Source organism: Triturus cristatus, chromosome 11, assembly GCF_964204655.1.
Source record: "Triturus cristatus chromosome 11, aTriCri1.1, whole genome shotgun sequence".
NCBI classification, from domain to species: Eukaryota; Metazoa; Chordata; class Amphibia; order Caudata; family Salamandridae; genus Triturus; species Triturus cristatus.
In genome coordinates this window covers 634,433,789-634,457,051 of record NC_140594.1, presented here as the reverse complement: position 1 = coordinate 634,457,051, position 23,263 = coordinate 634,433,789, and the positions used below count along the sequence as shown (strand labels likewise).

General features: G+C 44.0%; 1 protein-coding gene across 2 annotated transcripts in view; it reads right to left on the bottom strand.

Moving 5' to 3' along the window:
* Positions 1-13,044: 13,044 nt before the first annotated feature.
* The window catches only part of ANKMY1 (ankyrin repeat and MYND domain containing 1), a 588,784-nt gene continuing 578,565 nt past the window's right edge, over positions 13,045-23,263 (bottom strand). For both annotated transcript variants that reach the window (XM_085634115.1, XM_085634116.1), the window contains one exon: positions 13,045-13,521. In XM_085634115.1, the coding sequence (XP_085490241.1) occupies positions 13,417-13,521 (105 nt within the window). In that variant the 3' untranslated portion in view covers positions 13,045-13,416. The remainder of the gene's footprint in view (positions 13,522-23,263) is intronic.

Here is a 23,263-nt window from a genome sequence, read left to right as displayed (position 1 = left end):
AAGTCAAGAATGGGAAAGAGGTTACCATACTTTTCCTCTCAAGAGCTCTGGTAGGTCCTGAGCTTCTTTATTCTGTAATTGAGAAGGAGGCACTGTGCATTTTTTGGGCCATCAAGAAATTAAAAAAAATTCTTTGGGGTAATGCTTTTACTGTTCATTCGGATCACAAGCCTTTAAAAGATGTGTTTTGCAAGAAAAGTCTTGATGCAATCTCATCACGGATTTGCAAGTGGGTAATTGCGCTGCAAGACTTTGATTTTGTGGTCAAATATATACCAGGGGTTGACAATAAAGTAGCAGACTGTCTGTCCCGGTTAATTCCAGCACAAAATGAAGATAGTGTTGAGGGTGTTGAGGACCCATGGGAGGTTGACGAATTTAAGGTGTGTGAAGTTGTTGAGGGTGTTGTCACTGAAAAAGATTGGAGGTGTGCCATGTCTGAGGATGTGGATTTGATGGAAATTTGTGGTTTAATGGCGAATGGTTGGCCTTTATTGAGAAATTTGAGCGAAAATGCTCGTAGGTATTGGAATGTGAGGAATGAACTGTCTGTGAGTAAAGGTCTATTGTGGAGAGGGACAAGATTAATTCCTCCGTCCTTGATTAGGGAAAAAATTGTTCACCTTGCCCATCAAGGTCATCAGGGCATTTCAAAGACAAAAGAAAGAGTGCGTCTACATTTCTGGTGGCCTGGTGTGGATTTAAGTGTGGAACGTCTGATAAGGGATTGCACTGATTGTAACATATCTGACAAGGTATGCAAAACCAGGGTACAACCCATGGTTATTCGTGAAGCACCCATACGATGCTGGCAAGATGTAGCATTGGACATTCTAGGGCCTGTGTACAATAAGAGTGGCCAGTTTTTTGTTCTGGTTCTGATGGACATGTTCTCTAGATGGCCAGAGATAAAAGTTACGCAGAGTATACAGACCAGTAATGTAACTAAGTTCTTGGAGGAGGTATTTGGTAGAGAAGGGTTTCCTGAATCTTTGTTAACTGACAATGGGGTTCAGTTTGTCTCGAATGATATGGAAGAGTTTTTAGCAAAAAAAGGCATTAAACATAAACGTTGCTCTCTCTATCATCCTGAATGTAATGGGATGGTGGAGAGATTCAACCGAGTGTTGAAGGAGTCCATCCAGTTAGCCAAAGCGCAAGGGAAAGACTGGGTAGCTGGGATTCATGAGAGAGTCAAGGTTTACAGGATCACACCTCACTCCACTACCGGTGCTATTCCCTTTGAACTCTTTAGAGGTCGTACTCTTAATAGTGTATTGTTCCAGTCCTGGATGAGGGAGAAAGGGGCTGAGACGGAAAATTTAAGTAATGCTCAGATGCTAGCAAGACAAAGTGCCAAGTCTTTGCAAAGGAAAAGTAAGTTTGATGTTAGACATGCTGTGGCTCGCACCTGTGTAAATGTTGGTGATCGTGTTAGAGTGCGACTCCCTCATAAATTGGATGGCTCAAAGTTCTCCTCTCCTTTTAAAGTTGTTAAACTTTTTAATAATGCGGTTAAACTTCATGATGGACGCATTTGGAACTTAAATAGGATATCACTTATTTCTAATAATCTACCTGAGCGTGATGACAAACTTTCCAGACCGGTGCGTAAGTCCATACAAAGGGATGGTAGTGCCTTATTGCGTAGGAGCTCACGTGCTGTTAGAGTTCCTGCTGCTCTTCATGATTTTGTGTTAAATTGATCAGAATGTTAAAGCGTAGGAGTTCACGTGCTGTTAGAGTTCCTGCTGCTCTCTATGACTTTGTGTTATATTGATCACAACAATGTACATCTTTACAATTGTATTTTCATTGTTGGTTCGGGGGAAGGTGTGTGGTATCCTGGATGTTGTCATATGTTTATATAGCTTACAGGTATTCATTGGCTTGGTTATGGAATGTTACGTAGGAGTAGAATGTAATGACATCTGTATAGAATGTAATGACATCTGCTTGTGGATGTCTCTGTTGGTGACAGTTGAAGACTGCTGTTCTGTGGATGGGACCTTGGATGATGTATGTCCTGAATAAAGAAGATTTATGACATATTGGTGTCAGCAACTTCTTCACAGAGAGCATATGCACTTTAGCACTGATCAGCAGTGGTAAAGTGCCTAGAGTCATAAAACAGCCAACAGGTCAGAAAAAATACAGGAGGAAGGAAAAAATTTCAGGGATGACCCTGCAAAAAGGGCCAAGTCTAACAGGGCCATAGAAAGTTCTTTGTTGACTTCCACTCCATTCACCCATCAGACTCAACTCGTTCACATGACCTGTGTCCACGAATCTCCAAACCATGAGGAAGAACTAAGTTTTGAATTCATTGGCACACCACAATTTGGAATAATTTTAGGAATGTCATGGTTAACGGTTCATAATCCCAGCATAGACTGTGCTAAAGGGAACATGACTGTTCTCTTAAATTGGTGTCGCCAATCTTGTCTAAAACTGTTACCTTTGACACCAGGGTTCCATTGATCACACATTTAATCTCAACAGCTGCCGAGAAAGATATAACCTTGCCTACGGACATGAAGACTTTCATGACATCTTCAGCAAAAGTCAGGCAGAGACTTTACCTCCTCATCGGGCATGTGATTGCCAAATTGATCTGGTTCCCGGTCCTAAAATACAGTGTAGCCGGATCTATGCCCTCATAGAATCAGAGAACATATACCTATGGATTTACTTTGATAAGTATCTCTAGAATGGATTTATTCGACTAACAAAATCTCCACAATCCTCACTCTTATTCTTTGTTCCTTAAGGCAGTGGGAAGGAACAATTGGTTCGATTGGGAGCAACTTACCTTCCATATCCTGAACAAGTATGTAGCTACAAATTGTTTCCAGGCAGGTAATAGCTTCATAAGTATCAGGATCTTCTGCGCCCACTAACCCCCCCAAAATGTGCCATAGAGAAAGGCAGGCTTCACCAGCAGGACTTTTACCTCTTTTAGTCCTGTGAGCTTGGAAGAAAATAACACCACCAGTTAAAAAAAAAAAACTTGAGCAGAGGTTCAGGCACGGCAGGAAACATCTCTCCCAAGTGGTCTCTGGCAAGCACGAATAATTCTTTAGTAAAGCAAGCAGCAAACTTTTCTCTGCCCTTCATATCCAGGCAGATCCTCTGTTGAACTGGGAGGAGCAACAGTTGTAAAGGATAAACCAGTCCGTTATTAGGAGTGAGACTTAACCAAAATTCCCATGCTTCCACCTGTGAGTTTTGCAGCAAATGGATGAACTTCCATTCCTAATTGTTGGTTGCTTGGCATCAAAACTGTCCGAATTCAGGCACCAAAACAAAAAAATGGCGAACCTATGGGTTTCTACCCTTTGATCCTGGGCATTCTGTGGTCTGTACATTTTGGAAATTCACGGCATTATTAGGTGTGATTGGGATGTTATCCCAGATAAAAATGAGGATGCCATGGAAATGCACTCCAACTGAAATCAGACAGAATATTTTTCAACTTTCATGCTGTAGATTTGATTTTTGATAGCACTTTCCTATCAAAGGTAACACATATGTTATGTTACATTTCATATGTCAAGAGCTAAACTCAGAAGCAGCCGCTCTAAAGAATACCAACAATCTAACATCTCTTTATTTTAAAAGCCGGTGGGACAAATATATAGTTCACTCCTACTTCTCTAAACTAGGCAGATGTGCAGGGAACATGCACTTACCTGAGAAGTAGTTATCGCACTTTTGAAATATCCATTAAGAAGAGCTCATGAAACTAGGTCTTTGAGGCAGATTGCAGTTACTGCAGATGTCAAACTTTCCAGAGCAAACAACTGAGGCAAACACTGCAAAAATAATGATTTCTCTACATTAGAGTACTGCAGTTGGGGACCACCCTGTCGATACATCAGAGTCCCCAATATTGAAGTATCAGAATTCTCACCCTGTCTTACCCAGAAACAAGTATTCAACATTGTACCCAAGCCTCAGGGTACAAAGAGCTCACGAATAGTGCGTAACAAACCATGGCACAGATTTACAAACAATTTGTACAGGTTTGTGTTACTTTTTAATGCAAGCCCGATACAAAGTGTAGTGGCAGGATTTACAATCTAACACAAATTGCGATTTGTGTTGGATTGTAACAAAAAATAAATGAAAGATGTGCAGTGTGCTGCCTTGCATTGCTTTTCACTAAGGGGCTGTTCAATGGGTGGTGCTTGGCCGTTCCCATGCAACCATCCATAGGTTTTGACGCAAATCCCTATCTACAAAGAACTGTAGAAAGGGAAGCCTGTGTCTCCTTGAACACCTACCTGTACAAAAACTATGATTATCACAATGCAGAAACCTTCAATCCATTGGTACAAAGGTATCTTTGTTGCCGTTTGGTAACCAACAGTGTTTGGGTAAGTAGTAGGGTCCTACAGTCCTATAATGCTTCTCTAAATCGAATTTGGTGTGGTGTGAATTGCACTTTGGAATGGAGGTTGGGACCCACTACTCCTCCTAGGTATAAACTGGTGAATGGTATAGGGTGCTAATCACCTACTATACCTTTAGCCCTAAAATTGGCTTACTCCTAGAGTCAGGTTCTAAGGGGCATATCAGCAACAACCGACGATAATTATCACTAAGCGCACTTAGCGCAAGGATAATTATCGCCGGCTAGCGTGGATTTTTATCGCTGAGATAGCGTGCTATTAGCAACGCTTATTTCAAAAGTGATAAAAATCCTAGCGCTAACTGCCTAACGTGAGATTATCGCTGTAAACCCAGCGATAATCTCACGTAGTGTGGCGTTAGCTTACTGATAGGGACTCACAAACTTAGCCATGATATCCATCTTCCATAGGATATCATGGCTAAGTCAGTCCTGAAGCAGGCGTAAGGAAAGTAGCGATAACAGGGGTTATCGCTACTTTTCCTGCCGCTATGCTTCATAGCGTGGGGCTTGATGATAGGAGAAATGTCGCTTAGCGACATTTCTCCTGTCATGTTAGGTCAGGAAAGCCCACTTTGCATCTCATTAGAGATGCAAAGCTGGGCGTTAGGAATCCCGACGCTAATGCAAGGTTTCACGCGTTAGCGTGGCCTTGCTAATTAGGCGATAAAATCATCGCCGCTTTTTGGCCGAAAACGGCCGCAAAAGCGGCGATAACTTTTTATCGCCAGCTTGTAAATATGCCCCTAAGTTTTTATGTTTGTTAATTACAATTTCCCCCAAAAATCCATATTACATATAGGTGATGAATAATAAAGAAATTAGTTTCTCTATTCAAAAAGTTGTTTCTGTTCCATTTATTTCTGTCCCATGCTTGTTCTATTACAAAGCGAGCAGCAAATTAGCTGACACGTATTTTGCGCTTTCCTGGAATGCAGGCCTGGGGCTTTTTCAAGGCTCTAAGTCTCGAGGGGGTCCGCACCTTGTGTGATCAAAGTTTGCAACCCGTCACACTACGTTACAAAATCAATAAAGTCAGAGATTCTTGTCAAACATGTTTCAACCAGGACCACAGTGACTTCTTGATTGAGACAGCGGAGACTGGAACAACGCATGAATGATAAAAAAAAAATAGGTTTTCGATTCAGCTCTGCATGTTCCTGAAAGCTGGGACGTGGTGACATTAGCACAGCAAATCCTTTATTGATGCCATTTCTAGGAAAATAACAGACCCTTTTTGCTGCAGTTGTTTCCTATTTCTCCCCCAAAACTCAAAATTTAGCTATATTTTGCCTATTTCTTCGGTCCTCTCCAGAGGACTCAACAAATCACAGGCACCATTAGAATCTCTATGATGTTGGAAAAAAGGATGCAAATTTGTACCTTTGGTGGTAAAAACATTTTGTATGCCTAAACGTGAACTACCCCTAAAAGTCAAAAAAGGGCTCAGCACTGCAGTGTGCAGGGGGATTTGTAGGGGCAGCGGGGGGTGGGGGTTACCCTCAGCAGTTAAGGGGTTAATATGTTAGATTCTAATACTTAATTTGGATATGTCAACAAATCATGCTTCAAGTCCAGCCTAAAGCAGCACATGCCTGGAAACTTCCTGTGACAAGCAACCATTTAGCATTGTCTAATGTGGTACAATACCACTCTTCGGCTTCTTAACACACCAGTCAGCCTGAAAGCTGTAGCAGTTGCTGAGTCTTAATTTCAAGCTACCAGGGCTCACTTTATGTAGTATGGCACTGGAAGAGCTAACTTAAAAGATTGTCTCTGCCAGAGTTTCAGGATGATAGGTGTCTTAGGTAAAGAGATCAAGGAAAGGTATTTTCCAAGTTAGACACTGGTAAATGCTTATTTGCCACTAAAAGTTTAAAGAAATATTCTGTGTTTGACTGGAATTGTAGCAGCGTTTGTTGACATCTCTAAAGTAAATACAGAGTACATCAGAACAAAATACAATAAAATACAACAAACATATAACAGTGCACAACAAACTGAATATAACAGGATGACAACAGTACAGCACAAAAATAATTAAATGCAATAATGCAGCACTCAAAAACACCAGCACAAAAAAAACAATACAATACATTACCAACACAGTAATATGCAACACAACATGCATGTACAAATATTTTTCTCACAGTTACCTTCACAAATCTGCTTTCATATTATGGCCGTAAAAGATGTTTGCATCAAGCACTGTATGTGCGTAAGTGGTATTTGTATAGCACAAATGGACCCAAAAAGGCAGTGCAGCAGTGTACAGAATCAAAGGCAAGTCCACAGTCAAATGAGCAATAAGAGAGGTAGCTGGTTATTGGATGTTTACGCATTGGTAATGAATTGTGATGTAGTGTTCTTTAACGAGGTGTGTCTTCAACTCTTTCCCAAATTGGAGCAGCATTGAGACAGTCCTTATGGATATGGGGGTGTTTTCCAGATCCTGGATGCATAGATGGAAAAGGCCTGCTACATTGTTTTTTTTCTTTCTTTTTTACATGTCCTAGGGCCCAATTACGATGCGGGCAGGAACGTCTCCGACCATTGGTCGGAGCCCTCCAGCCTGCACCGTAATCGGCTGATCGGATTCCTTTCTGACCGACCCATTTCGACGAGGTCAGTCAGAAAGGAATCCGAATCGGTTTTTCAAATGGCCTCCGATGGGCTCGGAGAGCCTGTCTGCCATTTGGAAACCCTGCAGTGATCCCTCGGCTGGCTCTTTCCGGCCGAAGGATTACAATGGCAGATTCCCACTGCCTTTCTGTGCTGGCCTTTTCGACACAGAAAAGGATTGGGAATCTGTCTTTGGGGGCCCCCAGCAGGGCCCCCATGGGTGCAAGGCTTCTGAATGGTAGCCTAGGGGGCATATATGGTGCTCCCCTGTGATCCCTGCACCCGGTGGGTGCTGCCACCGGGTGCAGGGATGAAGTGCACCTCTGCGCTATGCAATGAGAGCATACATTCCGTTCGGACTGCATGCTCCCATTGTAAAGTATACGATTGCGAACAAATATTGCTTAGTCGCATCCTACTTCCTGGGCTTGAACCGAAGACAGGAGGTCATTCCGTTCCAGTTCCAAACCGATGTCGCGAGTACTCTGGTCCGTCCGATATCGAAATAGGGCCCTTAGTCTCTAGTCTGCTGGCGGCCTACCTGTGAGTGTGCCGACAGCCACCAGAGATTATTTCGTCATCAGTACTTGTTAATGATGCAGCTACTTTTGAAGATGGTACGAGTTGAAAAGCGGCGCCAATGGAGTTCCTGTAATGTGATCCTATATCTTCCTGCCCTACCATAATTAATTCCAAAGAACGCCAGTCAAAATGTTTTATGATCTATCTTGGGGACTCCTTAATAAAAGTTTCTGTTCCAGTAATTCTTCTGCTCCAACTGCCCCTGAAGTGTTATGCTCTATGTATAAGCTCAGGATTTCTTTCACTTATATGATATCGTTTTTTGTTGTTGTTGCTATTTATGTCTCTTATAGAGAGCCTCTATTGTTTATTTCGGTTTCTGAATCTCATATCCCACTGCTATGATACAGCCATAGTTGATAACAAAATGGCCTAACCACTCTGATAATGTCATGAAGGCCTTACAGGCCAGGCTGACAGGGATCTCTGGAAGCCTGTCAGTATAGAGCTTCTTGTCTGCTTTGACTGAAAGGAGAAAGCACAGCGGCAGGAGGGGGGAATGAAAGTACGGAAGGTGGTGAGGGTTGGTCAAGAATGGCAGGTACCTTATTTTTTTTAAAGCTTTGGGACAGAGCTACCTAATAGAGACCATATTATGTATGGCTCCTCCATTACTCTTCTGCCACTGCGTAGCAGTTGAAAGCAGGGGCAGATGATTTTGGGGGCCATACATAACATAAAATTATAGATGGGTAAAAAGTGAATTACGGGGATCTTTTTCACTTCGGGGTTCTAATTTTTTTTATTTTTTTTATTCTCTTTATTAATTTTCAAGCAGCAATAGTATACAGTACACGTCACGCAGGACGACGCAATTCAATAATAACAATAACAACAGCAAACAAGTGTGATTGCTACTACATTGTGGACTTACATTGATGATAAAGGCCAATTATGACTTACACATTTCGAAACAATGAGTTCACGTTGCAACAGGTTATTTTTCAATCATCAGATCTGGTGGCACTTTGATTTTTTGTTAATAGATATTGTCTTAATGGCTCCCAAATGTCCTTGGGCTTAGATGAAGACGGGAGCTCTTCAGCATACAGTTCAAGTGTTTCTTGGCAATACACCATGTCTTTCAGCCAATGATCAGTACCGGGGGCCAATGAACTTTCCCACGTCAATGCTACCCGTTGTTTTGCTAATAACAGAGCAATTCTAAAGAATTTCCCCATGGTGCCCTTAATTTGAGGTAAATAGCATAGCAAACATACCACCGGTGTACATTGTAGAATCTGGTTGGACATAACCTGTAAACTATTAATGGCGGCTTCCCAGTATTGTGAGACAAGAGTGCATTGCCATGCTAGATGCCAGAAACCTGCATCCTAAGTACCTCTGCGTTTGCACTCACTGGTATCCCACAGACCTATTCTGTACAATTTGGACGGTGTGTGATAGATCTGGTGTATGTATTTGAAATTAATTATCCTTAGGTTTCCATTGGGAGTTAGTTTGCCTGTCAATGTACATATGTGTACCCACTCTGACAAGGTCAGCGGGGTGTCCAGTGTTGTGTTCCAACGACCCAGGCTGCAATCTTCTCGACGTACTGTTTCAGCCCGTACCAGTTCATATAATTTGGTTAGTAGCCTCCGACTCGAGGGTTCCACCAGCAGAAACTGTAGAGTTTGCAGTGTGGGGGATTCCATGGGATATGTCTCATAATGCTTTTGAAGTGCAAGTTTCAATTGGTGGATAGTGAAACGAAATAAGGGCGTTTGATTTGTTATGAATTGCAAGTCGTCAGTCGTAATAATATGCCCATTCAAGAAGATATCATGCATATGTCTGAATCCCACCTCTTGCAGCGAGCGGATTGATCCTGTCTCCTGCATAACCGAGAGTGAGGCATGATGTGCAATGGGCATGGCTGGGGCATAAAGCAGGAGTTTCTTCGCTATTTTACCTACCGCTTGCCAAGCAGCTATGGTGGTATCCACTGTGTTTATATCTATCTTGGGCGTACACCTGTGTACATGGGTAAGGATTCCAGACAATGGAACAGGAAGCGCGTCCCCGTCCCCTACTGCGACATGTGGTGTGAAAGCGTGTAGGTGGTACCAGTAGTAGGCATACTGTGCCTGTGCACATAGATAGTAAAGGTACAAATCCGGTGCTCAAAACCCTCCTTGTGCATAATCCACGGTAAGCATGTACCAGCTTATCCGGGCTTGTTTACCATTCCATATGAGTCTAATTAAATGGGAACGAAGAGTGCAAAAAAATTGTGTCGGTAGCCGGATTGGAATATTATTGAACAAGTAGAGGAACCGTGGTAATACAATCATTTTAATAATGGCGATGCGGTCAGCTAATGAAAGTGGTAGTGAGGCCCCTCTTGCAACTTGGAGTTGAAGGGCAGCACAAGCGGTACCATAATTTTCCCGTATCACGATCTCCGGGTCACGGTGTACCCATATTCCTAAATAGTTTACAGTGTCGGTGGACCATATAAGCGGGTATTCCATTTGTGGGGGTGCTGTGTTGGATGTCAACAGGATAATTATTGACTTGTCCCAGTTTATCAAAAACCCGGAAAACAGGCCAAAACAGATATACTCTTGTGGGTGTTAAGCTCTCTAACGTTCCAAGTTAGACAATTATATCTATCGACCATCGGCGAAAAGAGCAACCCAAAGCATATAAAGTTGCAATGACGAAGAAGAAGTGTGGCCTGCGTGTAGGTGCAATCACAACAAACAATTCTCCAGTAAAAACCCTACCAACCCCCATCCACTTTAGCTGCCCCAATTTGCCAAAGCCATAGCCCAAAATCCTAACAAAACCCCCCATGAAAACAGATTCAAACTTGTGGTGGGGTTTACCCATTGGGGTACACTGTGGCACAATAACTCCCTGTTGACCTAGGGAAGTGGCCGCTTCACAGTAACTGAATCACTAATATAGTATATGGGAGATACCCGTCCGAGAGAGCGGCGAATCAAAGCATCCAGTAGTCTGATCACCATACGCGGTGAGTTATACACTCATCTTACTTATACATTCAACGCAGTTAGAGAGAAACAATAACCATAAGCTATATAGTGAAGCCCCTATGTCACTAGGTCCATGACTCAGCCCCAGTAATATACGTGCTCACCGCAGCACCAGTCCCGTGAGCGTGACAGATAGCACATCCGATCCTTTTTTTCAATCTTCGTTGTCTGACGCATCTGGTAGAGGTTTTTTCTTGCGGCACTGTGACTTAGAGTATTCCATGGCCTGCTTGGGACTGTCCAATATCTGGGCTTTGTCATCCACTCCCACACGTAGTCGGGTCGGATACAGCATGGCGTATTGGATGTTCTCGTTCACTAGAAGTTTTTTCTCCGCTTGGAATTCCTTGCGCGCTGCTTGAACATTAGCCGTGAAGTCCGGATAAAAGGAGAGGGTGTTGCCCTGGTATGAGATTTTGACTTTCTGTCAAGAGATATGTAAAACCGCATCCCGGTCTCTATAATTGAGCAGTCGTGCAATTATCGGCCGGGGCGTAGTGTCAGGAGGTGGGCGAGAGGCCAATGAGTGGTGGGCCCTCTCCACCACCAACATGGTGGATAGATTATCCGCGCCGCAGACCTTGCGTAGCATTTGTTCTACATAGGTCTCCAGCCTGCCCACGTTTGTGGATTCCGCCAGCCCCAAAATGCACACATTGCGCCTCCAAGTCATCATTCTTGGCTTGAATTACTGCTAGGATCTTTGCCAAGTCTGAAACCTTTGTGGTGACCTGTTGCAGTCCATCTTCAGTTTTGGATATTCGCTGCTCAGCTTCACCTATGCGTACCGCATGTCTGTCTAACTTGGGAGATATAGTATCCATGCGACCATTTAGAGCTTCATTTTGCCGTCTATAGATTGCAAGCTGGTCTGTATGGCAGTGAGTGTCCAATGCAGTTGGTGGCTCACTAGCAGTGTTGAGCTCTGAGTCTGAAACCACAGACTGCCCCGTTCTACCAGTTTTGCGCAGATCAAAATTGAGACGTGATTGGTTCTTGTCCGGCTTGCCCATTGTGATGAATTGCAGCGACCCTGCCCACGTGTACAACAATAGAGCCCCACTTTGTGCTGTACTCTTAAAGGGCGAGGGACAGTTAAAGCTTAATGTACGAGGCGCAATCCAAACACTCCAAGCGCACCACTTGTGTGCACAATGTTCAGGGGGAGTGCCCAGCAATCGCCACACGTTGAATTGAGCGGCAGCCAATCACAGCTAGTCAGTATGGCGCAGACAATATAGGCCTCACACTGGGGCATCCGAGTCCAGCCGCAGCACCCAGACGCACTCTGCCGTCGCTTTCAGCACAAATGCAGGTCTCCACGCCAGCCATGCTCACAGCATAGGATTACTCACTGTTCAGTAGATGGTACACAGCTGACCACCATCCGCGATGTTCCACTTGGTCTCAACGCGCGCCCACACCCCAGCCAGAAACGGGGGGCGCGGCGCCAGGGCCTCGCCTGCCGGTAGATGGAGCGGCACGATTCCGCAGCGCCCACAGCACAACACGCGGCAGCAGGAACGGCTCCAGACCGCGCCTCTCAGCGGGCGCGAGTTTGCTTAATGGCGCACCGCGTCAGAGTCCCTGGGCTAGCCTGTAGTGCGCGCCCGAACAGGCAGGCCAGCGGCAATTTGCATAATATTCTACCGCTCCCGGGCACACGTCACTCCCAGTCACCACGATTCACTGGCATTCCTCGCCACCGCTGCAGTTGCTGTAGATCACGGTTCGGGGATGAAGCAGGTCAGAGCGGCGTCCGATTCTCCCGCTGGGCAGGTATCTCAACTTACACCGCTTCCACCGCAGCCATCTTAGCAGGGGCCCAGCGCTCCAGTCGGGTGGCCAGAAATAACTCGCAGAGCTCACCAGATCCAATTATTTCGCCCCGTACCGCAGCGCAGTGGTGCCAGTAACGCCGCCTCACAGTTTGTGTTTCAGATGCCTATTAGGGAGCAGGATATGTAGAGGAAAGTTAGGACGGCCGGCGGAGCTGCACTACAGTGCGGCCATCTTGCCGTGCGCCCTGTAGCGCCCTCCTTCGGGGTTCTAAGTTAAATTACAAACAACTCAAGCTTCCCTCTTGTTGTCTATTTAATGTCGTTTAGATCCCCTTGGTGAAAAACATCCCTGTAATTCACTGTTACCCATCTATAATTCTACATATTGTTGGTGTGTTTTTGCCAATAATACGTTGTTTTACAGCACTCTGTCGCCCTACTTGGGTATGATTTGTGCTACACAAAATTGCAAATAAAAAACGAATAAGTAAGTAGGATTACCGTCTTCAATTATAATACGCTGACAGGTAATTTGTGGGCACATTTACATATCAATTGTTGAAACCGATATAACTTTTTTTTTTTGCTTAAGTCAATGAGAGTAGAAATAGAGAATCTAACAAAGGACATACACTAGAGATAAATCTTTATTTAAATGAAATTAAAAGCATAATTTCTGTTTTCTGTGGAACAATGATATGGAGATTTAACAAAAGCATGCAGGCGCAGTTGGCAAAAGGACTGCATTAATTGTACTGATGAATCTTAAGGTATATTGAAAAAAAGTAAAAGTTTATTGTAAAATATCATTGCCCCTTCCTCAATCTATTGTCTGGCTGATTCAAAAAAGGATCATGTTGAATAAAAATGAGACAGAACAAGTATGAATTGAAGGTGGTTTATGTTACAAGTGACGTATTTAGTACACATTTACAAGGGCAAGAGCTGACTTAATTAAAACTGTAATTCTCAACAAATTCCTTATCGGTGTCTTCTTTTGTTGAATGGTGTTTCAAATTGTACGGTGACATATATTTTCCTTGGATTCCTGTGCCAGTGATGTGCTTATCAATTTGGCATTTTCCTCCTTGTATGCTGGTCCTGGGGCAAATATTTCCTGTAAAACAATGGGAACTTATTTTAAAAACATAATGAAGTATGCATATCATACATATCATATCAAAAACCTCAGTACTTTAGAAGATTCTGTCAGAGTGGAACATTCATGCAAATGTCAATTTACTTATGTGTTTTTTTTCTTTTAATTTCAAGACTAGGGCCATCAATGTCATAATTTATGAGTGCCCTAGAGTTACTATTTATCACACAAGTTAAAATCCTATATTCCAGCTTTTAGAATTTAACAATTGCAATAAATATCACCTATTCGGGTTCACTGACTTGTCACGCAGATGTTATGGTGATGAGGAATGCTGTCCTGATGGTGAGCAGATGGAGAGGACAGCTGTGCATTGGTTTGAAAGGAGTGCTCATCAGGTAGGTGAGGAACAAATTGAAAACCCATTGCAGTATGACAAATTATATTGGCTGGTATAAATGGATTAGCCCCTTCAAAAAAAGTATCACAGCCGGTGACTTGAAGAGCGATGGTTGATCTGGCAAAGAAGGCCGAAAGGTAACACTTAACTGTTGCCACAGCAAGGCCTCCCTGGACTAAAAAAAGACAAAACATGAGAACATCCGACAACATTGGTGTTTCCTGTAACATCCAACCCTTAAATACAAACATGAAACTTCTTCCAGCGTATGGCATATAAATTCTTCGTGGGTGGATGCCTGGCTGCCAAAGTAACACCAACCACTTTGGGAAGGTCAAAAGTCATCAACTGTCACTGTTGTATCTCCACAAATGGAGGTAGATTGTGCAGGCTGGGGTGGAGAACACAGCCATGCTGCTCCGACAGAAGACCCGCACGAAACGGATCATAGGACGTGTTCATCACCAGAAGTTCCAGGTACAACACTCTCTTTGCTCAGTTGGGAGCCACTATGATGACTTGTGCATGATCTTTCTTGATGCCCTGAGCCACTTCTGAATGTAACAGCCATTTGTGATCTGCTAGGCAGTGTTGGCTGAGTTAGTCCAACCAGGTGTTTAAAGATCTTGCCAAGTGCTGGGTGACCAGAGAGATGCCCTGATCATGAGGCCATTTCGAGAGGTGTAGCACCTCTTGGCACAGAATCCATAACCCTGCACTGCCCTCTTTGTAGCAGTAACACATGGCAGTAGTCTTATCCGTAACAATCTGTACCCATTCCACTTTGATGGTCAGGAGGAATGACTTTAGTACCAAGCATATTGCTCGCAATTCCGACAAACTGATGTGGATGCAAGTCTCCACCAGAGACCATAGTTGTCAGATCTCCTCTTCTCCCAGATGACCTTCTCCACCCAGTAACGATGCATCCATCATGACCATCAGCTGTGATTGGGATAATGAGAGGGGGTTGGGGCCGGTCCAAGTGCAGTCAAGCAGCAACCAATGCAGGTCTTTTGCACTCTTCTTTAACTCCTAGATGGACTCTGAAAAGTACCATTGGTGCTGAGCTCACTGAAAACCAAGAACTCACTGCAGAGCCGACATGTGGAACCTGGTGTGTTCCAGAAGCAGAAAGTAGAAGGCTAAGAAGCCTCAGAGCCACTCCAGTAAGACCCAGGTCAAGGTTTGAAACATCAGGTTTATACCCAAAATATCCTGGACTCATTAGGGCAAAGGGAAGGCTCGGAAGAGCACTGTATCAGGATGGCTCAGATGAAGGAGGTCCATTGTGCAGTGGTTGGATGTGACTTTGGCACATTGATTGAAAATCCTACCGATGTTAACAGGTTGGCCATCACCTGGAGGTGGCTTACTACTGCTTGTTCAGGTGAGCCCAAGTTCAGGAACCAGTTGTCGAGCTATCAGAAGACTGGTACGCTCAACATCCACAGATGATCTGCAACCACCATCATCACTTTTGTGAAGTTGCTAGGATTTCCTCTGGGACAGCTGCCAAGATGCCTGCCACTCTGTCCCACATCATGTGCCGGGACCTGCCCAGGAGGCAAGAGGTATTTAAGGACCTAGGGCAAGGTTGGCTGTAGAGAACATTTGATTGACAAATGTCTCCATTCTTCTAGACTTTCTGTGAGGGAGATTGTGGAATGATTGGGGGTACGCCTGTACCACCAAGCTCTCTAGAGTAAGACCCTGGAAGAGAAAATCCGGATCTCCAGGAGCATGTCTGTGTTGCCTTGCCATTAGCTTATTCACTGGGGGCAAGATTGTGGTTTCGCTCAGATGCCCACCAGGACATAAGTCAGGAAATCATCAAAGGGTAACAGAGGTTCTTGGCTGGTTTGTCCAGAGTTGAGGACTTAAGTGATTACATTTGTTTTTACCTCAATGATAGGTGGCAAAGGAGGCTGATTCTTCTATTGCCTGGGTCAGGGTTGAGAGGCCTATATTCAGGGATGTATCCAGACTACTGGCATCCTGAAAGTCAATAAATATATTGCCTTTGGCCTATTGGTCTTGGTCATCATCACTGTCCCCATCATCATAGTAGGGTACATATGAGTTAGGTTCTAACTGGGCATATTGTTGAGGTCTGGGTTGAACAGGATGGGTATTTGAGTCTGATAAAATTATTGGCTCCGCTTCCGAAGACAGCGCCATCTATAACAGTGTTAATGCTCAAACCAGTGGCATCAGCTTTGGGGCAGAGGGCGGCATTGTATGTGGCTCAATTGGTGGCAAGAAGCACAAAAAGGGGGCTGGCTTCTAAATGAGTTCTAGGGGCAGAGTCGACGTCAGGACAGATCCACCAGCTTTAACCCAACTGTAGGCCCCACAGATCCTTGTAGAATGGAGGTGCCCCAGAGGATCCTGGTGGAGCATTAAAAAATGGTGTCTAAGGCCTCAGTCAGCTCTCTGAGCTGTTGTGGCATTGCTGATGATTTGGAGAATTCAGGGCACATCGGGACTAGGGCTGGAATTGGTTCTGAGGTGGAGGACTGACTCTGAGGCCTAGAGCTGCCTGGGACATTGAGCAGCTCTGAGTAGTGTGAGTGGAGGGCTGATTGAGACCCATGTCCGGACTTCTTATGTTTCTTGGCCTTTTGTGATTACCTGTACTCTATGACCTCGATGACGATTGGTCACAGGAGCGGTGTCGGATGGATAGCATATCTGTGCATTCTATTTCAAAAGGGATCATTTCTTTGGCTTCGTCTTGCAAAGTTCAGCAACAGTCAGTTTCACTTCACTATCGTGGATAGCCTTACATTTCATATTGGCCCAACAGCCGCACAAGGGCAAGTTGTGTTTGGAGCCGAAGCACCAGAGAAACATATTGTGGGTGTCAGTCCTGACATGGCTTAACACCTGTTGTTTCAGGGGAAACTTACTGCATACCGACAGATTTTTTAAGGAAACAAGTCTGTCATAATGGCAGCACTCAAAGCTCTGGATCCACTTTAGAATGCACAGAAATATACGGACACCAGTGCGTAGAGGTGGTACATATATATTTATATGGGGGCCCCAACATTACCTCTGGGCCTTTACAGGTCCAAAGCAGAGCTGCATGATGCGACCTGTAACCCGAAGGAATTGTTAGCAAAAGCTTCTGGATAAAGTCTGGTGCGAGGTGAAATTCACTGTATGTTAAATATGCAGTTAGAAGTCTCTATCAGAAACAGCTATTCACAACAAGGTTAACCAAAGCTAACAAGCTCAAGGGAGAGAAAGAAACCTCTGCCCACTGTGCAAGTACATTGCCAGAAGCCCAAAAGGTCTGGAATTCAAGATACCGGAGTCGAAAGAAAAGACAGATATTAAGTGAGACTATGATGAGAGGAAGAAAAAGATAAAACAATGTTGCAAAAGGCAGACACGGGAAGGAAAGCAGGATCTTGCATAGCAGTTGCAGGATTCAGGATTCTGTCCAGTTTCAAAAAGATTCCCCAGTGCAGGGAAATGGAGTAGAAAGCAGGAGCTCCCAGGAACAGCAGCTTGTAGAACACATTCTGAGGTACGAAACCAACCCGAAACCCCTACATCCAGCTCACAACCACAGAGAGTGGGACTATTTGGAACACAGATGTAAGCTCGATTTATTACAGTGCAAATGAGAGCAGTTAAAGTCCCTACTCTAACTCTCTTCCTTATGGAGGTGCATGGAAATTTCAGGGAGCAACAAGTGGACATAAGTAAACTCCAGAATGTAACAGGTCTTGTTTCAGGACTTGGCAGGAAGTTATGCAAAGCGGGTTCAGGAGCGTGTAAGGTGGCAACAAAATGTCATGGTATAATTAAATTTACTCAATATTTCCTCTAAGCCTGAGGACAGGAATACAACACCCACAATTCATTAGCAGGTAAGAAAAAAAACAGGAACAAAATCTGAATTGGATCTGGTTTCCAAGAGGATGAAAAAATCTTGCAAATAAACACTTGAGCATGATACAGGTTCAACGCTAATGCTTGTGATGGAGGCAGTGTTGCAGAGGGTCTTCATATGCAGATAGCACCACCAGATGGCAGGAAAGGAGGATCCTCACAGACAAATGGTCTGAAAGATATGAGACTACAGATAAGTAGAGGGCAACATGGAACAGAGCAGAAGACAAGAGTAACGGTGCTACAAGGGGACAGACTCATTATTTCATTTATTAGACTCAAAATTCAAGAGTGGGGAATTAATAAAAATGAAATAAAAAATTAAGAAATTGAATGACCTCACAAGAACCGAACTACAAAGAAGAAAGACAGTCATATCCAGAATGCTCCTACTAAGCTGAAAAAAAAGCAAAACCATGACATACCAAATAACATCTATGAGATGAAAGACTTTTCAATATACTCTAAAGATAACATTACATCTACCATTTCCAATATGTGGTAAACTGTGAAGGTGTCAAATCAAACTACTAAGCAAACTGATTTCAATGTTAACATGATTGATTAGTCTCTATAACATGTTTTTCATAATATATAGAGGTTATAACCATATGTTTGAAAACTGTAAGAGATGGTATTTCAGGTGGGAGAAAATATAAATAAATTTTAAGCAACAAATAAAACCCAAAAAACTAATTCCTGACAAATTGCTCACGCTGCCCCTCTTTGTCTATGGGTCGATAGACCACAATGCAACACTGCAATGGATTTCCTTGGAAACATGGATGGCCCAATATACTCAGCCATACACATTCTGGACCTAGTGCTCATGCACATCCTTGATACTTCCAACACATCGGACCAACTAGAGATCTAGTGGGCCATTCCTTTATTTACATTTTCCCCTTGAAATTGAAATAACACCCATCATCTTGCCTGTAGCAACTTGAGCCCAATCTCTGGCGACTATGCTTTGAGTAGCCAGTCGTTCAGATAGGGGAAAACAGGAATCCCCGACCTCCTGAGATGTGCCACTATCTTTGCCATCACCTTGGTGAAGACTCGTGGTGCAGATGTAAGACAGAACGGAAGGACCGCAAACTGGTAGTGTTGATATCCCACCGTAAATCAGAGATATTTCTGATGCGACTTTAGGATGGGAATGTGAAAATACTCATCCTGTAAATCGATCAACACCATCCAGTCATCCTGCTGCAACCACAGAAGAACCTCAGCTAGGGTCAACATCTTGAACTTCTCCTGCTTGAGGTAAAAATTCAAGATCTTGGGGATCTGGAAATACTGGGCGTAGCATCCCTGACCCTTTTCCTGCTGCGGAACCACCTCTAGCGCACCTTTCTGTAACAATGAAATAACCTCCTGCTGCGGGAACAACAGATAGTCCTCCGAACATCAGCCCTGGTGAGGAGGGGAAGGAGGGGGAAACTCCTGGAAAGGAAGGGCATACCCATTTTCTACAAGATTTAAAACCCAAAGATTTCCAATTTGGTAGAAAATGGGACACCAGGCCTCCTAGCGGTCCAACATGCTCCAAGATGGGGGATCTAGATCTGCTTCCCTGCGGAACCAGAGGGGTGGACGGGGGGGTAGAAGGAGGAGGAGGAAGAGGAGGAGGAGGTGAGCTGTTGGCGAGCGGCCCCTGACAGACGACCTCTCTCCTTCCCTCTGTATGACTTATACAGAGGGTTTTGTTGTAAAAGTTACTTACCTTCGGTAACGCTATATCTGGTAGAGACGCAGTCTAGTCGCAGATTCCTTAACTTTATATTTTCCGCAGGCGCCAGTCTAGTTATGGACATTTTTCAGCAGTATCTCTGCGTGACCGGGGATGGCGTCGCTCAGCTCCGCGGTGACGTCGTCTTCGGATATGACATCAGCTGAGCCATATAAGTCCCCTCCAGCGCACGGACGTCAGTTTCTTCTGTGAAAACCTCCACGTCAGAAAGAGGAGCCACCAGAGAAACTGGATGTGGAATCTTTGAAACATTAATAAAGAAAATACATCAGATGGTATAGTGATACCAGACGTCGAGTTTGAAGAACATCCCCTAAAAGATCAACGAACACAGGGCTACATGACACTCTACGCCCTGGAGAATAATCCCTATAAGAAGAAAAAAAAATATGCACTCTATAAATCATTCTGCAATGGTAATAAATGGCATGGCAAAAGGTAACAGAACCTACAACAACAACACCAGGATGTGTGAAGATTACCTATTACGCAATATACTGACAGTAGCAGTGTAAAGGTATGAAGATACCAAGAAGGCGTTTATAGAAAGAACAAAGACATTAATACTACCCACTGGTGTACCAACCAGAGGAAAGAGAAATACACCCCCACTCTACCAGCCACACACATCTGGAGATGGATGTTATTGCACCATCAAAACAAAAGCTAAGTGGCCAGGTCAAGCGTTTTGTTTAGTCCCAAAATAGATTGAGATAGTGATTTCTGGACTATAAACCCGTCACTTAAAAGGCATAACCCTTACCTCAAAGGTCATTCGCAAAGCAGGGAGTTTGGGCAGGGCGTTAAGGAATCTGCGGCTAGACTGTGTCTCTACCAGATATAGCGTTACCAAAGGTAAGTAACTTTTACACCTGATAGAGATATCTAGCCACAGATTCCTTAACTTTGAATTACATACCATAGCTATACCCCACTGGAGGAGGGTCTGCAAACTAATCCCACAGAAGTTCTCAAGGAGAACTAGGCAGTCAACAAAGGCCTGACTTAGAGCATGTGGGAATAGTAAAACAAGAGCTTGGCTCTAAATAGAACCTATGACGTATGTCATGGAGCCTATAAACAAAAGCAATTCTACAGGCCAGAGCAAATCGGTCCTTGAAGGAAAGAGTTAAAAAGCTTTAAGAGTCTTCTGAAAGAAGACAGACATGACCCCTTTACCCTAAAAAGGAAAAGAAGACTGAACGACTAAGCGGGTCAAATGCATGACCCACATAATCTCTGCTGTTTCTGACAATAAGAAACACAACAAGAGATTTCCTACTGGAAACCTAATAGGACCTTCAGAATCCCAGCCCTAAACAGCAGAGTATGAGTATCCAGAACACACATGCCTTGAACATATACAGAAGTATATCAGCAGATACTCCTATAGGCTCATCCCTTCACGGAATTCTACTGACCAATGAATACTGCAAGAATGCAGGGGCATGTAAAACTTGCCCACTACAGTATAAAACTTCAAAGACAGACGATACTTTAAGTCTCAATAAGTTCAGAAAACCAGGCAAGCAAAAAGGAACCCCCTGTTTCTTTCTTCTGTCTTTTTTTCTAATGAAAAAATGATTTTTTTAAAACAAAATGATGTAGGAAAAAGGGGCGTACATAAAGTGCAGTTTTAATAGAAGTACTGCCTTGTCCACAACAGGCACCTACAACCCTTATGCTACATGACAATATGAGAAACACAGCAGCATATAGTAATATGTATGCTCCGTATATTATCATACATAACATCCCTGAAATGAGGGATTTAGTAAAAATCTATTCCGCCCCAGGAAAACAGGGAGAGGGCAGGGGGTGCTACCACCACCACGATTGTACATTTGATTTGTCAGAAGAAAATTGCTGCTCATGAGTTGGCAAACAAGAAAAAAAAACAATCATGAAACATCACAAAGTGAGAAATGCTGAAAGAAAAAGTACATGCCCTCCAGGAGATAGGGAATGTAGACCAGACAGAACCATATATATCAAGAATATTCACTAGAAGGGTGGATACACCAATTTATGATAACTGGGGCAAGGTGGCCTAAACACAACCCTTACCAAAATACAGCATCACGGCATGGAACTGGGATAAGTATACCTCCCCACAACGTGGAGTATGGAGGTAAACTGCACCACAACGTGGAGCATGGATAGATATTGATTGTATTGGGGTATTAAAATCATGTTTAAACAAGACGCGGTTCTTACCCGAAAGGAAGAACTCACAAGGAGATAACATTCAAAGAATGCAAAATGTGAAATGTGAACTAGAACAACAACCCAACTTGCTAAACCTCTTTAAAGCTCTGATGCACCCAAGAAGTACCTAGGAAGGGAAATATATTGCACAGAAGCCACTGGTTTGAAAGAAACCATTAATGCGTGAAAATGCAACAGAACCTTGTAAAAGGCTATCACAAGAAGAAAATAGTGCCCTTGCTCACTACAATAGTTCTTAAAAGAACATTATGCGAAATCCGAGGAGGACACAGTGGCATAACAGGAAGAGTTTACAGTGAAGAAAGACACTACCAAGCTAGTATTTCTAAAGAGCTATACAATAGCATACCAGTACTCCACCTACAGTAAGTGATATACCCATAAAAAAGAAGGGTATAGTCTCTTGAGCCAAGCTCTTCATCAGAGATAATAGAAAATAAATTAAACCAGCTATCCAGCTGCAAACCCTATCCGAGAAATAAGACAGCAAAGGAAGCCATTCCAAACACACAGGACGTGTTCAAAGACCTTAGGGCCGAACTAGTGGACGCAAACACATTTTGGCCAAACGTCTCCAACCACCGAGACTCCCTGCCTAGTGGAAACAAGGGAGGAGCTTCTAAATTCAGCGAAGTCGAAGCTGCCTGCACAACAAGCCCTCTAGCCTTATGGTGCTGAGGAAGACAAACAGGGTCACCTGGAGCAGGTCAATGACGGTGAGCAATGGCACGCTCAACAGAGACTCCTGACGTTGGCTTGGCCCACGTCCCCAAACGAATGTCGTACAGTGATTCTCCAAAAGTAAGCAAGGGCTTAGCCCCAGTGCCACCTTGATGGAGCATATCCACCAAGGCTTTAGAGGACAGAGTCACCAAAGGAAGCTGCATCTCTAAAATGTCTGCAGCCTTTATAATGACCCCAGCAAAAGCTGCACTAGCCGCTGTTGCTATTCTAGGAGGTGATAGTAATTTGTAGGTAGGGGACGATTGAAGACTGGCATCCCCACCAAAAACCAAAGAGTCCCCTGCATGCGGATGGCCAAGAACACCCAAACTCTCAATACTACCAGTACCTGCAGCCTCATCCTGCAACATTGGGGAAATGACAACAGAAGAAGCCTCATCCTCAATTTGTAGAGAAGATGGAGCAGGGGATGCAGTAGCAAGAGGAGGCGTCTCTGGCACCAACCGACATCGAGACAACGTCGTACCAACGTCCACCACTGGGGATGTTTCCAGTGCTGAACGACATTTAGACGCCGACCACTAAAGGTATTGTCGGCATCGCACAGCATCGAGGTGGTGACAAGCCACCCTCTGTGGACGCCACTGACGTCATAGCAGGAAGCATCACCGGGCTGTTTCCCGACGTCGTAGGGATTCCAGCTATGGAGCCAGAGTACCCGATCGGCGCAGAGAGCGAACCCAAAGGTGAACGACCAACCAGAGTACCCTCCACCTCTTTGGGGC